Genomic DNA, 22,446 nt, shown 5'->3' with positions numbered 1-22,446 from the left:
AAGAAAACCCTGTCAGACTATGTCCAAAATAAACACCAATACAGAAAGAACTGAATAGACATTATGATTAACTAAACATTTAACTTCATAAAACGTGTCTCTCATTCAAACCAATGCAATATACAGCTGGTTAAAACAATGATCAAGCTGTTCTTTTGTTTCAAATATAATCAATTACATCATATATAGCATTTTTATGAGTATTTGTTTTAGAATTAATGTAAAAACATCAAAATATCAAAATTGATCATCTAATTCAAGAACATCTGTGTATGTAATTGTTCTGTTATAAAGATAATGGTCTCTCATTAAAAAGTTGAAAACGGAATGAACGGAACAGAATATGTGTTCCAAACATATATACACATGATTAAATGCAAGTAAATAAATAAACATCAACAAGAATCTAACACAATTAAATAAAGCAACATAACAAATGCAAAATTCCTAGTGACAGTTAATAATAACTTCACAGTTTGGTAACATGCTCTATATGGTAGTATCCAGAATCGTCTGACTTCATAGAACATAACTGTAAACATGTTATCTGCTGGTTCCCAAACAGCTGGTTCCTGTAATTGCTGTATGTAATTGGATCTATTTCTCTGATGTCAATTGTATCTACAAAGACAAAACATGTAGGTATTGAAATTACCCCTGATCTCCTTAAATAAATTAGATGTAGCCTGTATCCATATCATTCAAAGAATAACACTCAATCATTGCTCTCGAAGATGGGTTTGGAAAGAGGAATGGTGCAAACAATAGCTCAGTGTTGAATGCCTCACTGCGCATTTGAGACGGTGAACACTGTACATTACAGTGATAAATGCTTTGCTTGTTTAACTTTATTTGTTTTTGGCGGGGGTTTACACTAAGGTTCACTTAAGTATGCGTAGGGAATTTATGCCATATAGTTCAGGTAATTTATTTTTATTTTTCATAAAGAGCTTCTGTAAGAAGTCCGTCTTATATAAATAAAGGAACAAGGCGGAAAATAGTTGATCAATTGGTTCCTATAGAAATATCGCTTTTAAAACACATCTCCAAACGTAAGAAGTATGTTATCTATAAATTTTCATACATATTGATGATGTCAGTCTCGTAGAAATTTTATTGTTTTTTTTATGATTATCTCTTCCTTAAACTAGATATTCGTATCTAAGCAGGTCGTTCTTTTCAATGAAACGAAGTACAACTGACCTTCTGTCTATCTATAAGGTAAGAATAGGGAATACAAGTGTAAAGGTCAGAGAAGTCTAATGTTTTTATATTATTGCAAGAGGAGTCTTAAATTGTATATACTCTAACAGATCGTTTGATTTTTTTAGTATCCACAACTTATTTACACATCCCCTAGAGTAGACATGTTCACAGTAACTTTGATCATTGATACAATTGATATCAAAGAACATATATTACTATGTAAAGCACTTGACAGCCACAGCAATATAACGTCTGTAATTTTTTTATCCAGTAAAGTGAAGGAAGATATAGTTTTTCATCTACGTTTAAATATCCAAAGCGACATATAACAGACCTACGATTTTCAGGATTTCCTCTTTTGTAAGTGTTGTTGGAGATTATGTTCTCATTTGTAAGTGTTGTTGGAGTTAATGTTAAGTTTCTAAGTGAATTGTCAGTACCTATTTCCATTATCAAGCAGTTTATGAAATGTGATTTGCACACATAGACGATGTTGTTCAGGGCTTTATCTGCGAGGACAATACCATATTTATAATGACGGTAGGACGAGTGCTTGGCAACAGTTCGTTCTTTGAAGACAGGTGTAACTTGTATCAACGACTGCACATCCTTAGCCCATGCGGAAAGAATGCCCTTGTCTTTATTTACGCGTAATAGTCCTTCCCCGCACATAATAATCGGCTGTATTCACTAGAAAATATACCTTTGTTTGCAAAGCGAGTTTTAGAAAATATTGTTGCCACGTTACATCTTTTGCAATGGCAACTGTACCGAAAAGAGTGTGACGGGCTATATCCGTGATGATTAGCTGAATGTTTGTATTGGTTTGAATTCAAATTTGTAAATATGGTTTCAAAACATAACTTGTTCAGAGAAAGAAGTTTTAAAAAAGTGTTGTTTCCATTCGAAAGTGTTAGCGTTGTAGTTCAGTGTTTCTGTAGTTTTTTTTTCTTTCTTTAAGTTGATGAGTTTCCTCGGTATTAGTTTGCTACCCGGATTTGTTTTTGCTTAATTGAATTATGACTATTGAACAGCGGTACACTACTGTTGCCTTTATCTAGTTAATACAGCTGCGTGCGGATGTGATGAATACCCAACGGCTTCTGTATAAACAGTTGACGGTCTCTGATGAAATCAATGTGGCTGTAACTACACCATGCCAAAAATACTCATTCGATTTACTGTTCCTAGATGCCTGATCCACTCGTCTTCCTTTTGTCAACAGAGAGGTCAGTGTCGCAGGATGAGGAGTATTAGTCCTGCGGTTTAAAGTTTCCACGAGTCGATTCGATGACCAATCTGATAAAAATGTCGATAAGCAATGTCATTTGCATTGTTGTTTATGTCTGATCTGTGTCTGCATTTGCCTTTGTTAAGCCTTCCCTTTGTTTCACCGACATATACCAATCAGCTAAAGTTATATAGTAATCCGTAAACAAGATTTGCTGATTTACTATTCAGATCACCGTTACAGATCTTACAAATCTTTTGAATATTTTAGTATCAACATCTGATTCGTAACGCTCCCAGACCAGATAGTTTAACAATAAATCTGAAGTCCGATTTTGATTGCTGATTAAATTGACTGAAATGAATTATTTGGAAAAAGATTTTATGAAGCATTTGGTAGACCTAGCAATTAAAGAACATACAACATTTTTATGATTGTTCAGTGTTTCTTCTTTAGTAAATGTTGTGGAAATTAAAGAGTCTTAAGTGAATTGTAAGCACTTAATTCCTTTATCAAGCAGTTTTATACACAAAAACTGTTTCGCCTGATGATTTGTCCGTGGAGACAACACTATCTTTGTCATTGAGGTAGGGCAAGTGCTTAGCATCATGTGACCTTTACGATAAATGTAAAACGACTTTTCATAGACCCATAAAGTTGTTTTTTTATCTTGATTTGTATTAAACAACCTCACAACATTAACCAAGTCGATCGAAACACGAATAATATATGCACTGATATCATATAACTAATTTCAATTTAATAACTGCATAACTGTTTTTGAAGTCAACTCGAAAGTATGCAGACATGTTCATTCTGCTTCTTCCATACACAACATTAATTAAAAGCTTAATACGAGAAAATGACATTCCACTGATGGATTTTAGCGTAAAGTTGAGGAAAAATATGACCTAATTCTATGCATTATGATAATTGTATTCATACTTTGAAAATGATTATGTTGTTTTTTAAGCCTTGGGATATACATTTTCAAAATAATAACTCCTATAAAAGTTGTCTATTTTCCCGGAATTGAATAACTATTATTAATAAGCAACTTCGCACTAAAATATACGTAATGAGGTATTTGTATGATATTGTCTTTTCAATCTGCCGTGAACCCTGAAATTTGTACCAAACGCTCAGTTTTTCCAATCAATGTATAACAATTCAGGGAGAGACTCATTTATTGAATTGTGTACAAAATGTTTTTTGAATAAATACAACAGTGTTAATTGATTAGATTTACAAATGTGGGTTTTTGCGGTGTTGAGACAATATCATTTATAAATAGAACCTACAAATATAAATGATTTATTGAAAATATTCTATTATTTCATTGTATGTGGGAATATCTCTAGTTAATTTTTTCTAATAGTTCAAAATAGGTCCGTACTATTTAAATTTTTTTATCGCAGACTTAGCTTACACCGATCCATTCTAGTTAGTTTTACTTATATGCTAATTACCTTGCGGATGTTGTTGTTCATATCTCCAAACAACCCATATATAGTGCAATAAATATGCTGCTGATCCCAAACAGAGTTCATTCACTGATGATGATTCCAAAAACGTCTACAATTATCAAACAAGAAAAAAGTCAAACAAAGAAGAACTTAGTAATTGGTTAATTGTTTTGGAATTTTCAGGTTTTAATGTTCTTCAACTTCCAATTTGATTTAGCCTTCCAACTGTTTGGATTCGCGCCCATTGATAAGTCTTATGTAGATGAAACACGCGTCTGGCGTACCAAATAATAAGTCAGGTATCTTTGATTAGTTTTACTCACCAACACATCTAATCAACATATAAACTATGATTCAAGAGAATGAAAAAGCAGCATGTACAAAATATTTCTCTTCCTTTGATTTGTTCATACCTCTTCTATACATTTAGAACTATTCAACCAAGGGTTCAGGTAACAAAGTAGAATAAGTCCATTCGAAAGGCTTACGGGCACCATCACACAGTGATTGACCGCAATGGAAAATATGTTTTACAGATAACCACGGGTACGTTCCAACTGTCGTAACCATATACCGTCCGTCTTTCCTTATTTGTACCATCAACGAATGAAACTTATCACCGAATTTACTTATTAAAAGTAATGTTAACACGACGGGTACTAATAGTGGGCTAGAATCTGCTTACTATGCCTGAGCACCCTAGATCACCCAGATTTCGACGGATTTGGTGTTGCTAATTCTTAAGTTTTCTATGCAGTTTTTTGTGCACTTTTTTGTCTTCCCGACGTCTTTCGTAATTTACCATGGCGTTGTCAGTATTTTTCGGCTTAAGGGTTTTGAATGTCCAAAATGATAAATTTCATATTTTTTGTTTAGATATTATCTCAAATATTATTCCTTTCGGAATCCATGCATAGAAAATAGTGGTTATTGAATATGAAAATAATCCTTTTTTAAGAAGGTATGATAAGACAGCATTTGTTTTCCTCTGAAATCAAAAATAAAAATTTCATAAATTTACAAAACCAATTTTTTCAATTGTTCATAAGACATTGTTTTGTTAGAAATCAGTATCTATATTTTGGAATTTTGTTTTGCATATATTTGCCTAATAGCTTTTGTAATGCATTTTCCAGGTTTTACCGTCAGCAGTAAAGCTCAAACCTAAACATTTGAAGTCAAGACCATATAAATACACCAATACTTGAGGAACTTTATGACCATACAAACATATATATATATTTGCTACAAAATTGGTACCTTTAAGGGTTATTGAGCTGCGGTCCGTACAATAATCTTTTTTACGTGTGGTTCTGCCGATGTAATAAATGTCACGGCTGATGTTGTGACAGTTTCATTTAAAGAATTACTTTAAAAATCATCCAGGTGACGAAGAATAATCATGACATCTGAAGATAATTTGAAAATAGAAAAACTGGATGAAAATATGATTGAAATATCTATCGACATAATAACAATAAATTTAGTTTAATATATTACATTTATCTTTGGCCACCATTCATTTCGTTGTGCTTTTTTTGGTTGCTGACATTCTGCTACATGAGCCTTTATGTTTTCACTGCTTTTAAATCTCTGACCACAGGTTAAACACTGTAGTCCAGTAAAGAGCCTCTGTATGTTAAAATCATTACGTCTGTAATATTTAAAAAAACAAACGAATACAAAATAGACCAATATAAGTGCTAGCATATAATATATAACACATGGATAGCATACAACTGTAATCAGGTAGCTTAAATAGCCTATCGAACTATTTTACATAATAAAACATTAACAAGAAAACAAGTCTATTGAACAGTACAACAGACCAAACAAAGAATCAACAGCCGACTCTTATGAAAAATAAGGTATTGTTATTACATAGGTGGTTTAAGTAAAGCTAATATAAATGTAATAGTCAATGAGTTTGAACATCCCTGGTGTATCTTCCGCCTCTCTTTAACACTCACGATATCAAATGACATTGACAAAAAGACTGACTGATAATCAAAAGCTTTATATGGATTTAAAAGAATCCACACAAACACACACACGTTCACATACATACAAATGTTTTAATTTCTACGTATAAACTGTTTTCAGTCGCAATGTTGGCTGTTAAGATTCACGATAAATGACACTAAAACTTACTTTTTTCAATATTCTTTAAAATACTTACCGATTCAAATTCTCGGGGCTAAAATCTGGAACGATATCATACATGGTACACAAGGAAGCACCCTAAAGCAAACACTAAAAAGGTTTAAATATAATGAATTCGATTTTTTTTCAACTTTATTTCATACTCATCTTGCCAATCTGTCTTGGATTTATCAGTTTTGATTTTCCCTTTGATTACTTTTTTGTGAAAAGGAGACATTCGGCGAACTAACAGACGACTAAACTTTTATCTAAAAACTAAGATCGGGAAACTGGCCGCTAATGAATTGAGACAGCGACATATTGTATCGGTCAATAAACAATTAGTGATGGTGACCGTAAAAACCATGTGGTATCGATTTCAGTCGTTCTTCCTCATAACTATGTTGGAGTAGTTTGTTAATAAAGTACGAGTTAAACGCCTTACGATGGAGCAGAGGGTTACGTTACTGCTGAGAAATAAGAAGTTGAAATCATTACTTTCGTCATAGATTCAAATTCGAAGTCGTTTATCTGGGAGGAATATCGAGATATGAAGCAGAACTACTTTCGGTAGTGTCCTTAATTTGAAGTTCATTGGATTATATGAGATGTAAACACTTCTTTAAATTCGGGTTACTGAGTAACAGGACATCCTCAAAATGTCTGAAAGTGAAATTAAAGAAATTTGCAAGATGCTTTTTTTTTGTCTTTTAGAAGGTTTTGTATTGATTTTGCTTCATATGAGTACAAAAACAAGTCTGCCAGTAGATGTGTACAATTAGTATCCATGGGCGTACATAGTTATACCCTGGTATCTTTGATAACTTTACTTTGGAATACTGACTGTCTGCTGAAGTATCAATACACTAAACTCAATACATATTTTTCAATCAAAAAGTTCAGAATTTTTATTATATCATCATGTATTTGTTGTTGTAATTAGTGTGTAAAATGGATCATGTCCCAACATTACTAAATAATCTCAACTAATACATAGAATTGAATGAAAAGAAAATCCGTTTATAAATTGTTTAATATCCTGAAACCTATAATAAATAGATAAATTTGGACAGCAGCAAACATTTTCACATTGACAGGAAAAGGTTAGATTCCAATGAGACAGCCTGCAATAATACCATTTAACGAACAAAACACATAAGCATCGTCAACTTAAGTCTAGTTATTTCCTCGCAATGTTATCTGCTCAGTGTTGTTGTCTTGATACATGACAAAACACTTCGTATCATCAAACTCGTGCAGGTATACATTTTCTGCATTGTTTTAAAATTATCAGAATTTTCCGATGATTGGATGAATAGAATCATAAAATATCAAATGATGGCGAAAGGGTTTCTGGTACATTGTTTGTGTTATCTCTTTATCTTTTAGAACAGTTGCAAAGGAAACTTTTCTAAATCCAATCTCACTTTATATAATGTCATTTTGGTATTACATTTCATTACTACGTAATGGTTGAGGTATGAAGTGTTATCGCAATGGGAACTTTTACATTATTCTCCTACTTGAGATCATTAAGTATTTTTGGAATGTAAATTGTTTACATTCCATTCTTACTTAAAGGGGCATTAGCTACAAGATATATGATTTTTTTGTTCAATCATTAATGAAAGTGAAACAGTGAAATAATAATTCGCTTTCAGCAGCCAGTTTGGTTCAATTTTGTCAAAATAAGCCAAGAAGCATCGCTGATGAATTATTCACTTGCAAGTGAATAATTCGACCTCATAGAATCCGTATTCGTGTGACCTTCAATTTAACCCCTCAGCTAGAGATGGGTTACGCATGAATTAGGCGTGTTCAGTTATTAAAAGAAAAAGAATGTCAACATTGAAAGTAAAACAAGGGTAAACCATTTGATTGACTAATTCGATCCACAAAAAGTCATTCTTATACAGGTATAAACGATGACTAACATATATTTTAACCTATAATATGAAATCAAACAGACCTAGAAAAATCCAATTGCACGAGTTCGCTATTTATTTATATCTATATTTATGTTTATATCGGGTTATATGACCGTCGGCAGTCTTCGGAGGTCACCTTATATTCCATACCGATGTTGAAACTGAGGTAATTGAGTACTAATGTGGTATACACCAAAGCAATAGCAATGAAAATCTTCTAAAAAATAGATAATTTTAGCAAAATCCATGCTTTTTTAAAAATTTTCATTAAAAGTAAAAAAAAAAATATGTATGTCTACCTTAACAACTTAACAAATAGCCATTGTGATGTATTAATCATCCTATTTACGGTGACGCTAGTTTAATCAATTGATTAATTAATCCCACTTGGACTGAAAATAAAGTATGTTTATTTACCTCTATTCCTAAAGTCAAATCAATAAAATGCCAATAAAACAATACGCTTTGTAAAAAACATTAATTACCTCTTTAGAATCATCATTGGTACAACCCATGTCATATGCACAAAGTTTTCGAGACGGTTCAGGTGAACTGGATTCTCTGCACATTTCAGATTCACTAGCTCCTTGCAGACATATCTCGTGTTCACTTGATCCTTGGCAAATGTCCGATTTCATCGACTCGCTGTACATATCAGAAGAATTGGGAACTGGATATTGACCATACGAACAGGATCCTTGTAACATTTCAGATGCATCGAACCCTCGAACAATATTAGATTTACTGCGCTCACGGAATGTTTCAGATGTAATTGATCCTTGTGGTATTTCAGCTGTATTTGATTTTGTAGATATCTCCAATATACTTGACCCTCGACACAATTCAGATTTTATAGATTCTCGACACATCTTAAGTAAAAGTTCGTCAGTTCCGGCAAAACTTTCCTCATTTTCGTCTTGAAAAAAAAATGAGTCCATCAAAATATAAATGTTATGTAAATGTAAATGACTTCTATTTTTCTTTTAAATATGAATTTCATTGTATTTACGACCAGATTTCGTTTTATGGATGAATAGTAAAGGTTTGTCCCCTCAAAACGATCATGTCTCGGAATTCAAGTGAGGTACTACATTCGAAACAAATCCCACAATGTTTACATAGAACTAGTATAGGTAATACAGTTGATGCATGCAGTGTAGAGTTTTGTTTTGTTTTTAATGACAACCTGCAGTCATAACTATGTCCCTTCATTAACACAAAATAACCTTAACTAAGCTCCTTGGATCTCCTTGAATTGCTACATTTATGGACCCTATCGCCTTTTTTTAGCCGAAAATTTACCACACTTGAACTATTGACTTCATACAAAAATTACTTTTCTTTTCTAAAGTCAGACATTTACTCGTGTGACATCAAAATTGTACGAAATGTGTGTGATTTCCAGTATTAATGGCAGACAGCTGGCGTTAAGGTGAATTGGAGTCTCGGGATGATACTAGGGACTATTTTAGAGCAGACATAGACATGTTATAATCAATAATCACAAACTTATCAAGTGTTTCAAAAACAGGAAAAGTTTTAATTAGTCACTGGCATTATTCAATGAAATTCTTCGTTTACTGAAGTCAACCCTTCATTTACATATAACAACCCTTAACTTACACATTATAACCCTTTATCAAACAATGTAATTTTTACACAATATCAAGTTTGTATATTTAGTACCTTCAATAATGTCAAGCCAGTCTACCAGTTGAGATATCTTAGCAATGGTAAGATGAGGATTAAACCGTCCTTCCTTTTTAAATGAAGCACCATTTGCTTTACAGCAATCTTCAAATATCTCTAATATAATATGAAAAAAGGAAACAATGACAAAGTCTAGCAAAATATACAAAAGAAAGTAAAAGAAAATAAAAGATATTAAATTGCATCAAACATTTTGATCGAATAACTTATTGTGCAGGTTAAGGGAAGAGTCTGAGATTTATACATATGATAAAATGTTATAATAATTACTAGTACTTATTGGTGCCATTTACATTTCGTACATGCATATAGATTTTTTCTATAAAGAAATCATTTATTACAGCTGCTTTATATTTTCTTGTCTGTAGTTCTGACAAAAGAACATACTTGAAAGTAGAAGATTTTCATATTCATAGAAATACTCACCACCTAATCTTTGTAAACGAAAATAATTTTTATCTCGTTGAATTTTTGCAAATACCACTCCATTACGAAAGTTACCAATACCTCTGAAAGTTAAACGGAAAAGATCCATGTTTTCTTTTTTAAACTGTTCAACACACTGATCCAAGGATTTCTTCATTCTACAATTAATTGAAAAAATACAAATAAAAACACAGTTCAGGTCTTTATGACCACCCTCGAAGGTTAGTTTTTATCTAAAAAGCCCTGATAGTGTACTGAACTCGAATAATCCGCGAACAATTTGCAATTTTACATGCATTAAGTTGACAAAATAAACGACATAAAGCGGAATCATAATGTATGGGATATCAAAGCGATTTTTAAACTTTTAGATACATATAAACCTTAAAAGCTAAATGACCCAAAGAGACCTTAGAGGAATAGCAATTTTTTTTAAATCAAAAGAATATTCAAATTCATAAGTAAAAAAATTAAACTGATAACGCCATATTGTAAAAAAGAAAAAACGATCTAGAGACAATCAACAGTCTACAAAACCAAACATAGAAGACTCTAGACTGAACAACATGAACCCCACAAAAATCGGGATGATATCTGGTGCTCCGAAAGTGTGAACAGATCCTGCTCCACATGTGGCATAAGTCATTCTGCTCATGTAAGTAAAAATTCCGTGATGTCACATTTGAGCATAAGTGGACGGGATTGTGGCTACAACAATTAGAACATAATCGTCGTCATATGTTAATAAAATATTCCATAACGGTCACCAACTCGTAATAGCGTCTGTAAAATTTACCAATGGATGCCAGATTAAAGTCCAGAGATGTGTAAATACGTGGAAATGTTGGGAGCTTAATGACCAAAAGATACCTTAAAAGAATAGCCAAACTCAGCTGAAGTTGATTTTACCTCAGTGAGTTGGAATCTTGGTTGTTTTTACTAATTTCTTATCAACGGGGAAAATATGTAATAAACCATGTCAGTTCCAAAGCACTGACTATCGAGCTGATGATACCCTGAAGGACTAACAGTTCACCAGCAGTGGTATCGACCCAGTGCCACAGTAAATGAAAAAAAAACTTTATAAGTTTCGTGCGTCCGAAGAGTTTTTCTGGATTTATCTTACTCTGGAATGCTCAAACCAAAACATTTAAAAGCCAGAGTTGTTTCGATTCGTAGAACGTAATGAGCTAAATGTCGAAAATATACCTTAAAAGAAAAGCCAAACTCAGCTTAGGTCAAATTTGCTTGAGCCAAACTCAGCTTAGGTCAACTTTGCCTGAGGGTGTTGGAACCGTAGGATTCTTAGTTATTAATTTAACAACAGGGAATTTTGGAAAAATATATATCATAAATTATGTCCGTACCGCAGCACTGATCGCAGAGATCATGGTACCGTCGGGGATTATCACTCCACAAGTAATGGTATCAACCCATCGCTAGTAAATACAAATATCACTTTATAAAGGTCTTGTGTTTCTAAGTTTACCTTTATCAGGAACACTCAAATCCAAACAAAAGTAAAGAGTTGTATAAAAGGAACGTATTTCATATAAACAAATAAACGCATCAAGGGAAATATGGCTCGTATTCACTTAAAATTAGAATATCATTTTTACAATTTAACTAAATCCTGTGTTTCACTTTTAAAGAGTACCAAGTCAAGAATATGACAATTGCTTTCCATTCGTTTGATGTGTTTGAGCGTTTTGCCATTTGAAAAAAAGAGAGGCGAAGAATACCAAAGGGACATTCAATCTCATAAGTCGAAAATAAACTGACAATGCCATGGCCAGAAAAGAAAAAGACAAACAGACAAACAACAGTACACAAAACACAACATAGAAAACCAAAGACTGAGCACCACGAACCCCATCAAAAACTGGGCGTGATCTCGGATGCTCCGGAAGGGTAATCAGATCCCGCTCCACGTGTGGCACCCGTCGTGTTGCTCATTTAAGTACAAACCCGGTGATATGTCTAATTCGGTAGGTCACATTCGGGGGAAAGGGGACGAGATTGAAGTTACGGGGACTTTCCCTTGTGAATTTTCCTTGGAGTTTCGGTATTTTTGTCATTTTACTTTAAATGAATTGTCGTCTCTTTTAAAACATTTCACAAAGAAGAATTGATGTAAATTTCGAATTATTTTATGGCATACAATACTATTCACATAAAAAAAATTGTACGTACAAATAAACCCATATATATGAATAAACAATAACCTGGTTAAATCGTCTTCTGTTTCCAAATGGGCAACTCTTAGTGTAATGTGAGCACAGGAAAGTCGGACTTGAGTCAGTTCCAAAAGTTCATTTTTCTTCTTCATATCTTTTTGGACTTCAGCTATCTTTGTTATAATCTATTAAATTTTAATATTTAAATCAATTCTAATTAATCAAAATTTGAAACTGCCTTCTAAATAAATACATAACATTGTCATGGAAAATCATTTTGTGCGGCGTATTTTTTTTTTCAAAAAAAAGTTGTCTTATTTTTATGCGAAAACAAATATTATACATATACAGAAATAACCTTTAGTTGTGTGTTGATGTGTTGATATTAGACTACAGTTTTGTTCATTCTCAATTCTGGATAATCAGGTTATGGGGTATATTCCAAGGTACTTTGAATAATATTCAATGTATAGTAAAACAAACTTCAATTTATTTACAACAAAATTTACACAAAGATACTCTTACAAACCAATTCATACAAGAAAATACAAGCAAAGCCGCTTGCACTCAGACGGGCAACCCGTCAAAAATTAGTTATGATTATACTTTAAATGGTCGACAAAATAAAAAAAAAAGCAAAGTTATAGCTAGAATCAAATAATAAATGAGCTCAAAGTATTATACGACATAGAAATACTTAAAAGTACTTAAAATGTCTCGCTTTTTGATTCCGTCAAGGCCAGACAACTAATAGCCCATTTCATGGTTTCGATGTGAATTCCTGAAAAGTCATAACCGGCATTTAAGAGAGCAATACTGTTTTGAGTATTAATTGGGCCATTTTATTCATTTGTGGACCATTTACTTAGACAATCTTCCACCCTATACATTTCAGAATCACATAAATAAGTTGAAAGTTTAATTAATACCCTTCTAATATATTAATACATTTAAGCATTTTTACATAATTTTTATCTTGGTACAATATCCCTTTTAAAAGATGGTAGATCTATTAAGGGACTTCATTCGTGTGTACTGTAACTGGGACCTAATTGCAGCAGTTCAGTGGGAAAATGATGCTTGTAGTGGAATTTGAATTTTTGTTCCATGTGGGGTAGTCTAGAAAAGCAATCAAATATTTATTTAGCTAGCTATCAATATTAACATGCAAAGTGGAATAATACAAATATCAACTAATAAATGAGGTGAAATGAGAAAGTATCAAAAGTATATATAAACACTGTAAGGAATATAGTAATTGCAATCGAAATATATATTATCAAGGAAATTAATCAAAAGCCTGAAATTAGTGGGTGAAAGGGGGAACAACCCTACCTTATTACCTACTATATTGAATAGGTCTAAACACCCTACCTCCGGATTAGTAATTTGTAGTGAAATAAAATGCGTAGGCTTTTTCCGTCTGCTTCTGTCAACTTGTCTTGTTTCATTCTGTTCTAGTTTCTCATTATCTGAAGCATTAAAAACTAAGCATAATAAAAGAACAGAGTTCCAGTGTCCCCCGCGTTGCACATATTTTATCTATCTTAGGTACAAGGGCAATAACTTAAAAAAAAGAAATGAAGGCTTTAGGGCAAATGCAATGTGATTTCCATTATAATTAATATTTCCAAGGGGCATAACTCGTTAAAAATATTTGATCAGAACTTATTTTCGAAAGTTTTAAAGACATTGCTGATATAAACCTATGATATAAGTTTCATAAAGTTCTGGAAAGAATTGAACATGAGCGCTAACAATGTAATTTTCCATATAATCAATATCTCCAAGGGGCATAACTCTTTTAAAAATAATTGATTGGCACTGATTTTCGAACGCATCACAGACATTGATGATATAAACCTATAATATAAATTTCATAAAAATCTGGCAAGACTTGTACATATATATATTAGAGAACTCTTCCAAGACATTGCTGATATATACAAACCTATGATATAAGTTTAATAAAAATCTGGCAAAAATTGAACAAATGAGAGCGCTAACGATGCAATTGTCCATATAATTAATGTTTCCAAGGGCATAACTCTTTTGAAAATAATTGATTGGCACTGATTTTCGAATTCGTCCAAGACATTGCTGATATAAACCTATGATATAAGTTTCATAAAAATCTGGCAAGAATTGTACACGTGAGAGCGCTAACGATGCAATTTTCCATATAATTCATGTTTCCAAGGGCATAACTCTTTTAAAAATAATTGTTCGGCACTGATTTTCGAACTCGTCCAAGACATTGCTGATATAAAGCTATGATATCAGTTTCATAAAAATCTGGCAAGAATTGTACACGTGAGAGCGCGGAGGACAATAAATTATTATTGCTGTCGTGACAGCTATGCACATTTACATTCTGTCGATACCGCTATATCGACAATGCACGTGGTCCTGCATGTTTTCTCTAAATCTTTATACATCTTTACACTAAATCCATTAAATAGGTACGGATTGATATTTTAGTCTCATATACATGATATTTTTATTAGTTGATACTGGATTTGAAATAGCTTTCAGTAACTGTAAATGTTTTGGGTCGATCTTATGAATCAAGCCTATTTCAACTGATTTGTGTAGTTTGTTCTTATGATATGATGTTACACCACTGTGTCAGGGGAATTGTTGGGCGCCCGCAAACATGTTTAATTCCGCAACATTGTTTCTGTCAGGAGGCTGTTATTCAGTGGTTGTCGTTTGTTACTGTATATCATATTTGTTTTGTACATAAATTAGGCTGTTAGTTTTATCTATGAAATTGTTTTACATTTGTAATGTCGGAACCTTTACAGCTTGTTATGTGGAATGGGGTTTGCTCTTTGTTGAAGGCCGTACTGTGACCTATAGTTGCTTACTTCTATGTCACTTTGTCTCTGGTGGAAAGTTATCTCAATGGCATTCATACAATATCTTCTTATTTTTAAACAGTATCTTTTTTATACTGCAACAAGCCTCCTGTTATCTTTATTTACCAAATATAGTAGCTATTAAGGTAGATAGGGTGTCTTCCTCCATCTTGGATTTTGAAATACCAGAAAACAATCGGTCTAGATCTATAATAAAAGGTGCAAATTTTGAGAGTAGTAGGTAATTCATGTGTAAGAATTTTCATTTCAATATAGAAAATGACATATTTTATCATATTTATGGTTGTATTTTACAAAAAAACAGAATACTTTTGTTTGATTCTATATTTTCCAACTTTGCCACATAAGGGGAGGCAACTCAAATGTAAGGGCAGATAATTCACATAAAGTTACTTTTACAATAGAATGTGTTAGGAATTTACCTATTTTATTATGTAGCAAGAAAACGGGTCCGGTGACCCCATTTTTTCTTTTTCTTATCTGAAAGCATATTATTAGAGCTATCTTCTCATATTTTATCTCAAAATTCTATGGTGTAGTTTTCATTTTATGGCAGAAAATTGGGTTTTCCATGCATAATCTATACAAAATCTGTCAATTTTGCACAACCTGTAGCATGAAAATAAGGCCCGTGACCCATTCTTTTCATTATTTTTTTTTAAAAAGCATGATATAAACTAGATTTTGGCAAATTATTAAAAAATTCTATGGATTATAATTTAGACACCCCATCTACCTTAAGTGATATTTCGCGCAATTTTGATTTCACGTCGCGTAACTTTTATCACAACCTGGGGCTCTTTTAGAGAAGTCAGAAAGATATATATTTTTTTTCTCACATTTTGATAGCTATAATTGTAGCCATTTTAGTTGTAGTATAAAAACATCAAGACAAATGTGAGAAAAATACCCAATTTTGTTGAATTGGTAGGTAAAACTCGCCCTTCCCCAGTTTTAAAGCCTTCCATACAAAAAGTTAATATTTTTCTGACATTGACCTAATATTGTATATGCACATAAGTTTCCTGAGAATCTATACCTTTGATAGCCTGACAACAATCGCGAGACGTTCCAAATAAGTATATTTTTTCTCAATTAAATGCAACATTCATAACTGCACGTGTTTCCCATGACAACGCCACGACAATACATATATATATTTCATGGTTTAAGTATATAAATGTAATTATAAGAATTGCATGCTTTGTTTTTGTAATTTATAAGGTTGTGAAAGCGTTGATCATGCGCAGATTTTAAGTATGAAGTATATGTACTTTTCCATTCATTTAAATTCAGATTGAAATAATTTGCCAAAAAATATTTAAATTATTAAAGAACACCTAATATCTGTGTCGCCCTGAATATGCATGACATATTTGCCACTGAACGTTAAGCAACCAACAATCAATCAATTATAATATTTGTGACAATGCGTAATGTAAATGTTCGACTTATACAACATGACAAATAATGTAAATAAAACATGATATACGTGAAAATTATCAAACACAGAGACATGTTTACAGATGCATTTATCTTGTTGTTTGTTTACAGGATATGATTATACATTGCATAACATGTAATATCAATCAGTACACGTGTACATCTACACAATCTTAAGAAATAAATCAAACTTCAAATAATAAAGGTATATATCCAGAGAAAATAGATCAGTGCGAGAATGAAACTTCTTTAAATTATCATGATTTGAATAGCTCAAGCTAACTAGTGTGTTAATATACAGAATAGCTCAAGCTAACTAGTGTATTAATATACAGAAAAGCTCAAGCTAACTAGTGTGTTAATGTACAGAAAAGCTCAAGCTAACTAGTGTGTTAATATACAGAATAGCTCAAGCTAACTAGTGTATTAATATACAGAAAAGACTGGCGGAAGGACCACTGGGAACGACCTTTTTTTTTGGATGTCGGAATTGGGTCTTTACGGGAATTCGGGATCGGGCCTTTGTTTTTGCGGGAATTCGGGATCGGGCCATTTATTTTGCGGTAAGTCGGGATTTTCACTTATGAGTACTCGGGTCAATTTTCGGGATCCGGAAAAGAATGCTTTATTTGGGTTTTTTGTCAGGAATTCGAGGTGAGACCCTCCTACCTCCTATATAATAATTATAAATAAGCACATATTTGATTTTTAAACTTCTTTAAAATAACTTTATGGAGGTTTAATTCTTACCTTCTTTCAGCTTTGCTTGGTTTGATATCTGACGAAATTTCTCCTTTTGCTGTAATTCCCGCTTTCTTATTAGGTCTTCAACAGCTGATACGGTTTTCTGGAAGTTTGACATTTGACGTTACTATTGTGTATTAAATGCAACCCACATCTATCATATGTATACAAACGGAATCAATGTGTAACAGGTTGTTTGGTTATCATTTAAGGTCAAAATGTGGCACACACAATATTTTGACGTCACCACAATACACATTCTTGAGAAAATCTTACGGCTTATGACGTTTATGATCTGCGTTTGCATTTGATTAGGTTACATAATCTCGTTGATCGAGTAAACTATGTGGTGCGTTAATTAATTGAAATGTCGAATATAAGTATCAATTGGGTGCATTTTCACGGAGTTAATATATCAATGGGTGGGAATTTACTTGTCAATGGGTCATAAATGTTAATCTTCTATAAAGATGTCTAATCATGTCTGTAAAACTGTGTTCTGATCTTTTTATCTCACGTGTTTTATCTAATAATATGAATGATCATCTGTCGTTAACGTATAAATAAGATGTTATAAAAGCTGGGAAATATATATTACGTCGCTGGGCTTCCAAAATGTTGTATATGATTTTGTTTGCTAAAACTACTTTTTCACCCAAAACCGGCTTGGTGGGTAACCCGAATAATGTCAGTCGTTATATTCCGCCGATCTCCGACTAATCTCCGATTACTACATTAACACCGAACTAAAATTTACAGGAAGTTGTAAGTGCGCGAAATCAGAGTGCCGAGTCCACTGCTTGGATCCGTATAACAGGGAACGACTGATGAGATTTTTGCACTGTATGCCTCGATAGGCTGTAGGCCGCTAGAGGGCGCAGAATTATTCGAGTTACTTGGTGGGAGGAAATCTCTGATATTCCAAAATATCATACAGTTATACCAATCAAAACATTTGAAATAAGACATGTGACAATTTAAAATTGCCTACCTCAATGGTTTGTAAAGTTTGCTCCCAAAATGTTGTATGTAAACTTGAAAATTGATGTATAGTGGTTTTTGGAATCTTAAACTTTAACATTTCTTTATTTCTGTGAAAATAAGGTTAGTTTTTGTGTTATCCAAAGATGTCAAAGTTTTTATTTCACAGCCAAGTACAAAAATGTTCACGTCGACATACGACATTTTGGAAGCATGCATTTCAACCAAAATTTCCAAAGCCTGTTTATGGATTTTGTTGTTGTTGAAAAATTACTAATTTACAACATTTTGGACGCCCAGCGACGATACATGGGTTTTAATTTTCCCATGAAATAAATAAATGGGTAGGGATTTTCGGGTAAATCAATATATAAAGATGGTGTTGTTTAAACCTTACACCCTGACATTCTTAGATACATATGTTTTTATGAAGTGTTATAGGCTTCCAACCAGCTTTCCAGATTGGTGTTCATCCGACCAATAGTAAAACTGTTGCCAAAGTGGGGCGTCTGTTTGGCTGTGCGGCACTGTTATGTGGTATGTATAAATACGCAGTCACGTCAAGCGAGAAAGGGACTGTTAGTGCTGATGCCTCGTGAAGAGAGAATGCCATGCTCTCTGCACGTTAAGATCCCTTGCAACAATTCTTCGACGGGTTGTAGGTAAATAAATAAATGAATAAATAAATAAATAAGTAATATTTATATCAAGAGGATAATCCCATTAGTAAAAACTAATCTTCCTAAGAGTCCTCAAAATAATAATAACATATTCATAAAGTACATACAATATTATAATGATCTATACACAATATACATATGTATATAGATATTAATGAAAAAGCATATTTATTTGCCCCCTTCATGAAAAAATTGTAACATTTTGTTTTAAAAGATATAAGTGTATAACTCATCTTTATTTCATTTGGTAAACTGTTGCATATTTGAGAACCAGAATATATAAAAGTTTTATTCAAATTTTTTGTTTGTTTTGGCTTTGGAAGTTTTAATGACAAATATGTTGTTGTCCCCGCAGATAAAGCCCCAAACAACATCGGTTTTTGTGTGTAAATATCATTACATAAACTGCTTGATAAATGAATTAGGTTTTGACAATTCACTTGGAAACTCAACATATACCCTCACGACACTTACCAAAGAGGAAATCCTGGATAATCATAGGTCTGTTCTATGATGAACCATTGTTCCAAAGATGAAGAACTGGATCTTCCATCCTGTATTGGATACCTACACTACATAAGTGTCCTTACAAACAACGGTATATTGCTGGGTCTTCCAAGTGCTCCACGAAACCTCTTTCTAAATTATTAACATCTATTTTATCAGCAATCAAAGCCGGGCTCCAAAGTTATTGTGAAACTGCCTATTCTAGAGGTGGCGTGAATCAGATGTGGATACTAAAAAATTCCAAAGGTCTTTTAGAGTTCATACAATATAAGACTCTCTCATCTTGCAATAGTATTAAAACATTTGGCTTTTCTACACTTTACACAAGTATTCCCCATTCCAAACTAAAAGACAAATTGAAAGAGTTGGTATTACTTTGTTTCATTAAAAAGAATGTCGAACGTAGATACAAGTATCTTGTCTTGGGGAGGGATAAATCCTACTTTGTAAAGAATCACTCTGATTCAAACAAAAAATTCTCTGAAACTGACATTATCAAGATGCTTGATTTCTTGATTGACAACATATTTGTTACGTTTGGAGGACGTGTTTTTCAACAGACTGTCGGAATTCCAATGGGAACCAATTGTGTCCCTCTTCTTGTCGACTTGTTTCTTTATTATTATGAGGCTGAATTCATACAGGAACTTCTTAGGAAGAAAGATAAGAAGTTAGCAATATCCTTTAACTTTACGTTCCGCTATATAGAGATAAAGGATACTACAGATACATTTAAGTCTGCCTCATATCTTGACTTACATCTAGAAATTGACAATGAGCGTCGGTTAAAACAAAACTTTACGACAAAAGAGATGATTTCAGCTTCCCAATTGTGAACTTTCCATTTCTATGTAGCAACATTCCAGCAGCGCCTGCATACGGAGTATATATCTCCCAATTGATACGATATTCCCGAGCTTGTATTTCCTATCATGATTTCCTTGATAGAGGATTGCTGCTCACAAGGAAGCTATAAAACCAAGAGTTCCAAATGGTGAAGTTGAAATCATCCCTTCGTAAATTTTACGGACGCCATCACGAGTTGGTTGACCGTTATGGAATAACCGTTTCACAGATGATATGGGATATGTTCCTTATATCGTAACTACAATACCCTTCCCTTTTCACGAATGTTACCTACCGAATTAGACTATTTACCGGATTTGTAATAACATAAGCAACACGACGGGTGCCACATGTGGAGCAGGATCTGCTTACCCTTCCGGAGCACCTGCGACCACCCCCAGTTTTTGGAGGGGTTCGTGTTGCTTAGTCTTTAGTTTTCTATGTTGTGTCATCTGTACTATTATTTGTCTGTTTGTCTTTTTTATTTTGGCCATGGCGTTGTCAGTTTGTTTTCGATCTATGAGATTGACTGTCCCTCTGGTATCTTTCGTCCCTTTTTAATAGTTTTTTATCAGCTGAAAGTTGGTGGTCTTCTGCAAGGCAAAATGAATTTCCCTATCAAATTAACCTTCTATTTCAAATGGCATTCCTTATTACCAGATCTCCATCCCGGACGACCCATACTACAGGATCTACCTATTGTATTTTTTGTAAATTTGTTTGAATCCTAAACCAGCATGAAATATTTGCAATTCTTATTATCCCCAAGGCAGGAAAGATCAAATTTTTAGAATAAATTATACATCTGCTCGCCTCCGGCACATTTTATGCAACATATTTCCTTTATATCATACAAACATAAGTTTTCTGTTGTCAATTGATTTACCCCTGTCAGAGGACGTTAGACAATTATTGATCAGCGAAAAAAGATTCTCAGACGACATATACCACGATGGTTTCTTTGACTCATATAATTTCTTAGATTCCAAAAAGGCATTGTATAACAATGGGAAGTTAGTGCCTGATTTTTCTAATCTTTAATAGTATTTTATCATTGCTTTAATCATGTTAAAATATATTGGCAGTCTTCCCAGCTGAGTTAACACAGCAAAGTTAGTACTTTTTTACAGAATTTAGTATGAAGTTTTTCAGCAGATAATTTAGAGTAAATATGGTCAAATGAAACAATCCCATTTCTAAATTTAGAAGAAATTGGGTTAAAGGCACCCCATATCTCACAACTGTATAAAAGGGTGGGTTTGATGATATGATCGAATACATGCATGCTTGTTTTGACTGAAGAATGCAAGGATAGAAAATCTTTAGACAACTTAAAATAGGTTGTTAGTGCCTTTTTATACAATTCATCCTGTGCTGCTGTAAAAGAGCCAGATGCACAAAAATGTATACCCAAATATTTATATGTATTAACACACTCTAGTTTTACACCATTTAACATACAATCATATTTGGTAATCAATTTACCTGCCTTGTTAAATATAAGAACCTTTGTTTTGTTTGTATTCACACTTAAGCACCAATCATTGCAGTAATTTTGCAATATATCCAATTTTCTTTTGCAAGCCGTTGGGAGATGTAGATAATAAAACAATAATATCATCAACATACATAAGTACATAAGACGGTGTGGATCTTGATTATTTATCAAAACTGGGTCCTCAGAGTTCTTTAAATAGATTGTTAAATTATTAATAAAGATCTTGAAGAGGTTTGAACTAAGATAGTCTCCTTGTTTGACCCCAAGGTGTGTTGAAAAGATGTTGGTTAAGTTTCATTTACTTTTACACACGATTTGCTTACTTCATACATGTTTTTAATGATGTTGTAAAATGAAGATTCCACCCCAATATCTAGTAGTTTCAATTTGATTCCAGTGTGAATAACAGTATCAAAGGATTTTTGAAGTCAACAAAGCAGGCATATAGTCTACCACTAGGATTATTACAATATTATCAATAATTGTCTTGATTACAAACATGTGGTCTGAGGTCCTAGCTTTCTTTGTGAAGCCAATTTGGCAGCAATCAATTATTTTGTGTTCGATTAGAAATTTGTT

At 33.0% G+C, this 22,446-nt stretch overlaps 1 protein-coding gene across 1 annotated transcript; it reads right to left on the bottom strand.

Moving 5' to 3' along the window:
- Positions 1 to 179: 179 nt before the first annotated feature.
- On the bottom strand, positions 180 to 17,572 carry LOC127736340 (uncharacterized). The gene is made up of 10 exons (XM_052246855.1): positions 17,362 to 17,572; positions 13,661 to 13,758; positions 12,335 to 12,471; positions 10,110 to 10,267; positions 9,660 to 9,779; positions 8,459 to 8,889; positions 6,083 to 6,144; positions 5,404 to 5,557; positions 3,907 to 4,012; positions 180 to 621 (listed from the first exon to the last, which is right to left on the bottom strand). The coding sequence occupies exons 1-10, from the start codon at positions 17,471 to 17,473 to the stop codon at positions 470 to 472; spliced, it is 1,530 nt and encodes a 509-aa protein (XP_052102815.1). The 5' UTR covers positions 17,474 to 17,572; the 3' UTR covers positions 180 to 469.
- Positions 17,573 to 22,446: the final 4,874 nt, after the last annotated feature.

The sequence above is a fragment of the Mytilus californianus genome, unplaced genomic scaffold (assembly GCF_021869535.1).
Source record: "Mytilus californianus isolate M0D057914Y unplaced genomic scaffold, xbMytCali1.0.p SCAF_1, whole genome shotgun sequence".
Taxonomy (NCBI): domain Eukaryota; kingdom Metazoa; phylum Mollusca; class Bivalvia; order Mytilida; family Mytilidae; genus Mytilus; species Mytilus californianus.
This window is presented reverse-complemented; position numbering and strand designations above follow the sequence as displayed.

Excerpts from the sequence above, each read along its gene's own strand:
- LOC127736340 (XM_052246855.1), bottom strand. The coding sequence starts at position 17,473 with ATGTCAAACTTCCAGAAAACCGTATCAGCTGTTGAAGACCTAATAAGA. Across the intron at positions 13,759-17,361 it reads CCAAGCAAAGCTGAAAGAAG|ATAATGAGAAACTAGAACAG; the intron begins GTAAGAATTAAA and ends TTAATGCTTCAG. Across the intron at positions 8,890-9,659 it reads CTGGCTTGACATTATTGAAG|ACGAAAATGAGGAAAGTTTT; the intron begins GTACTAAATATA and ends TTTTTTTTCAAG.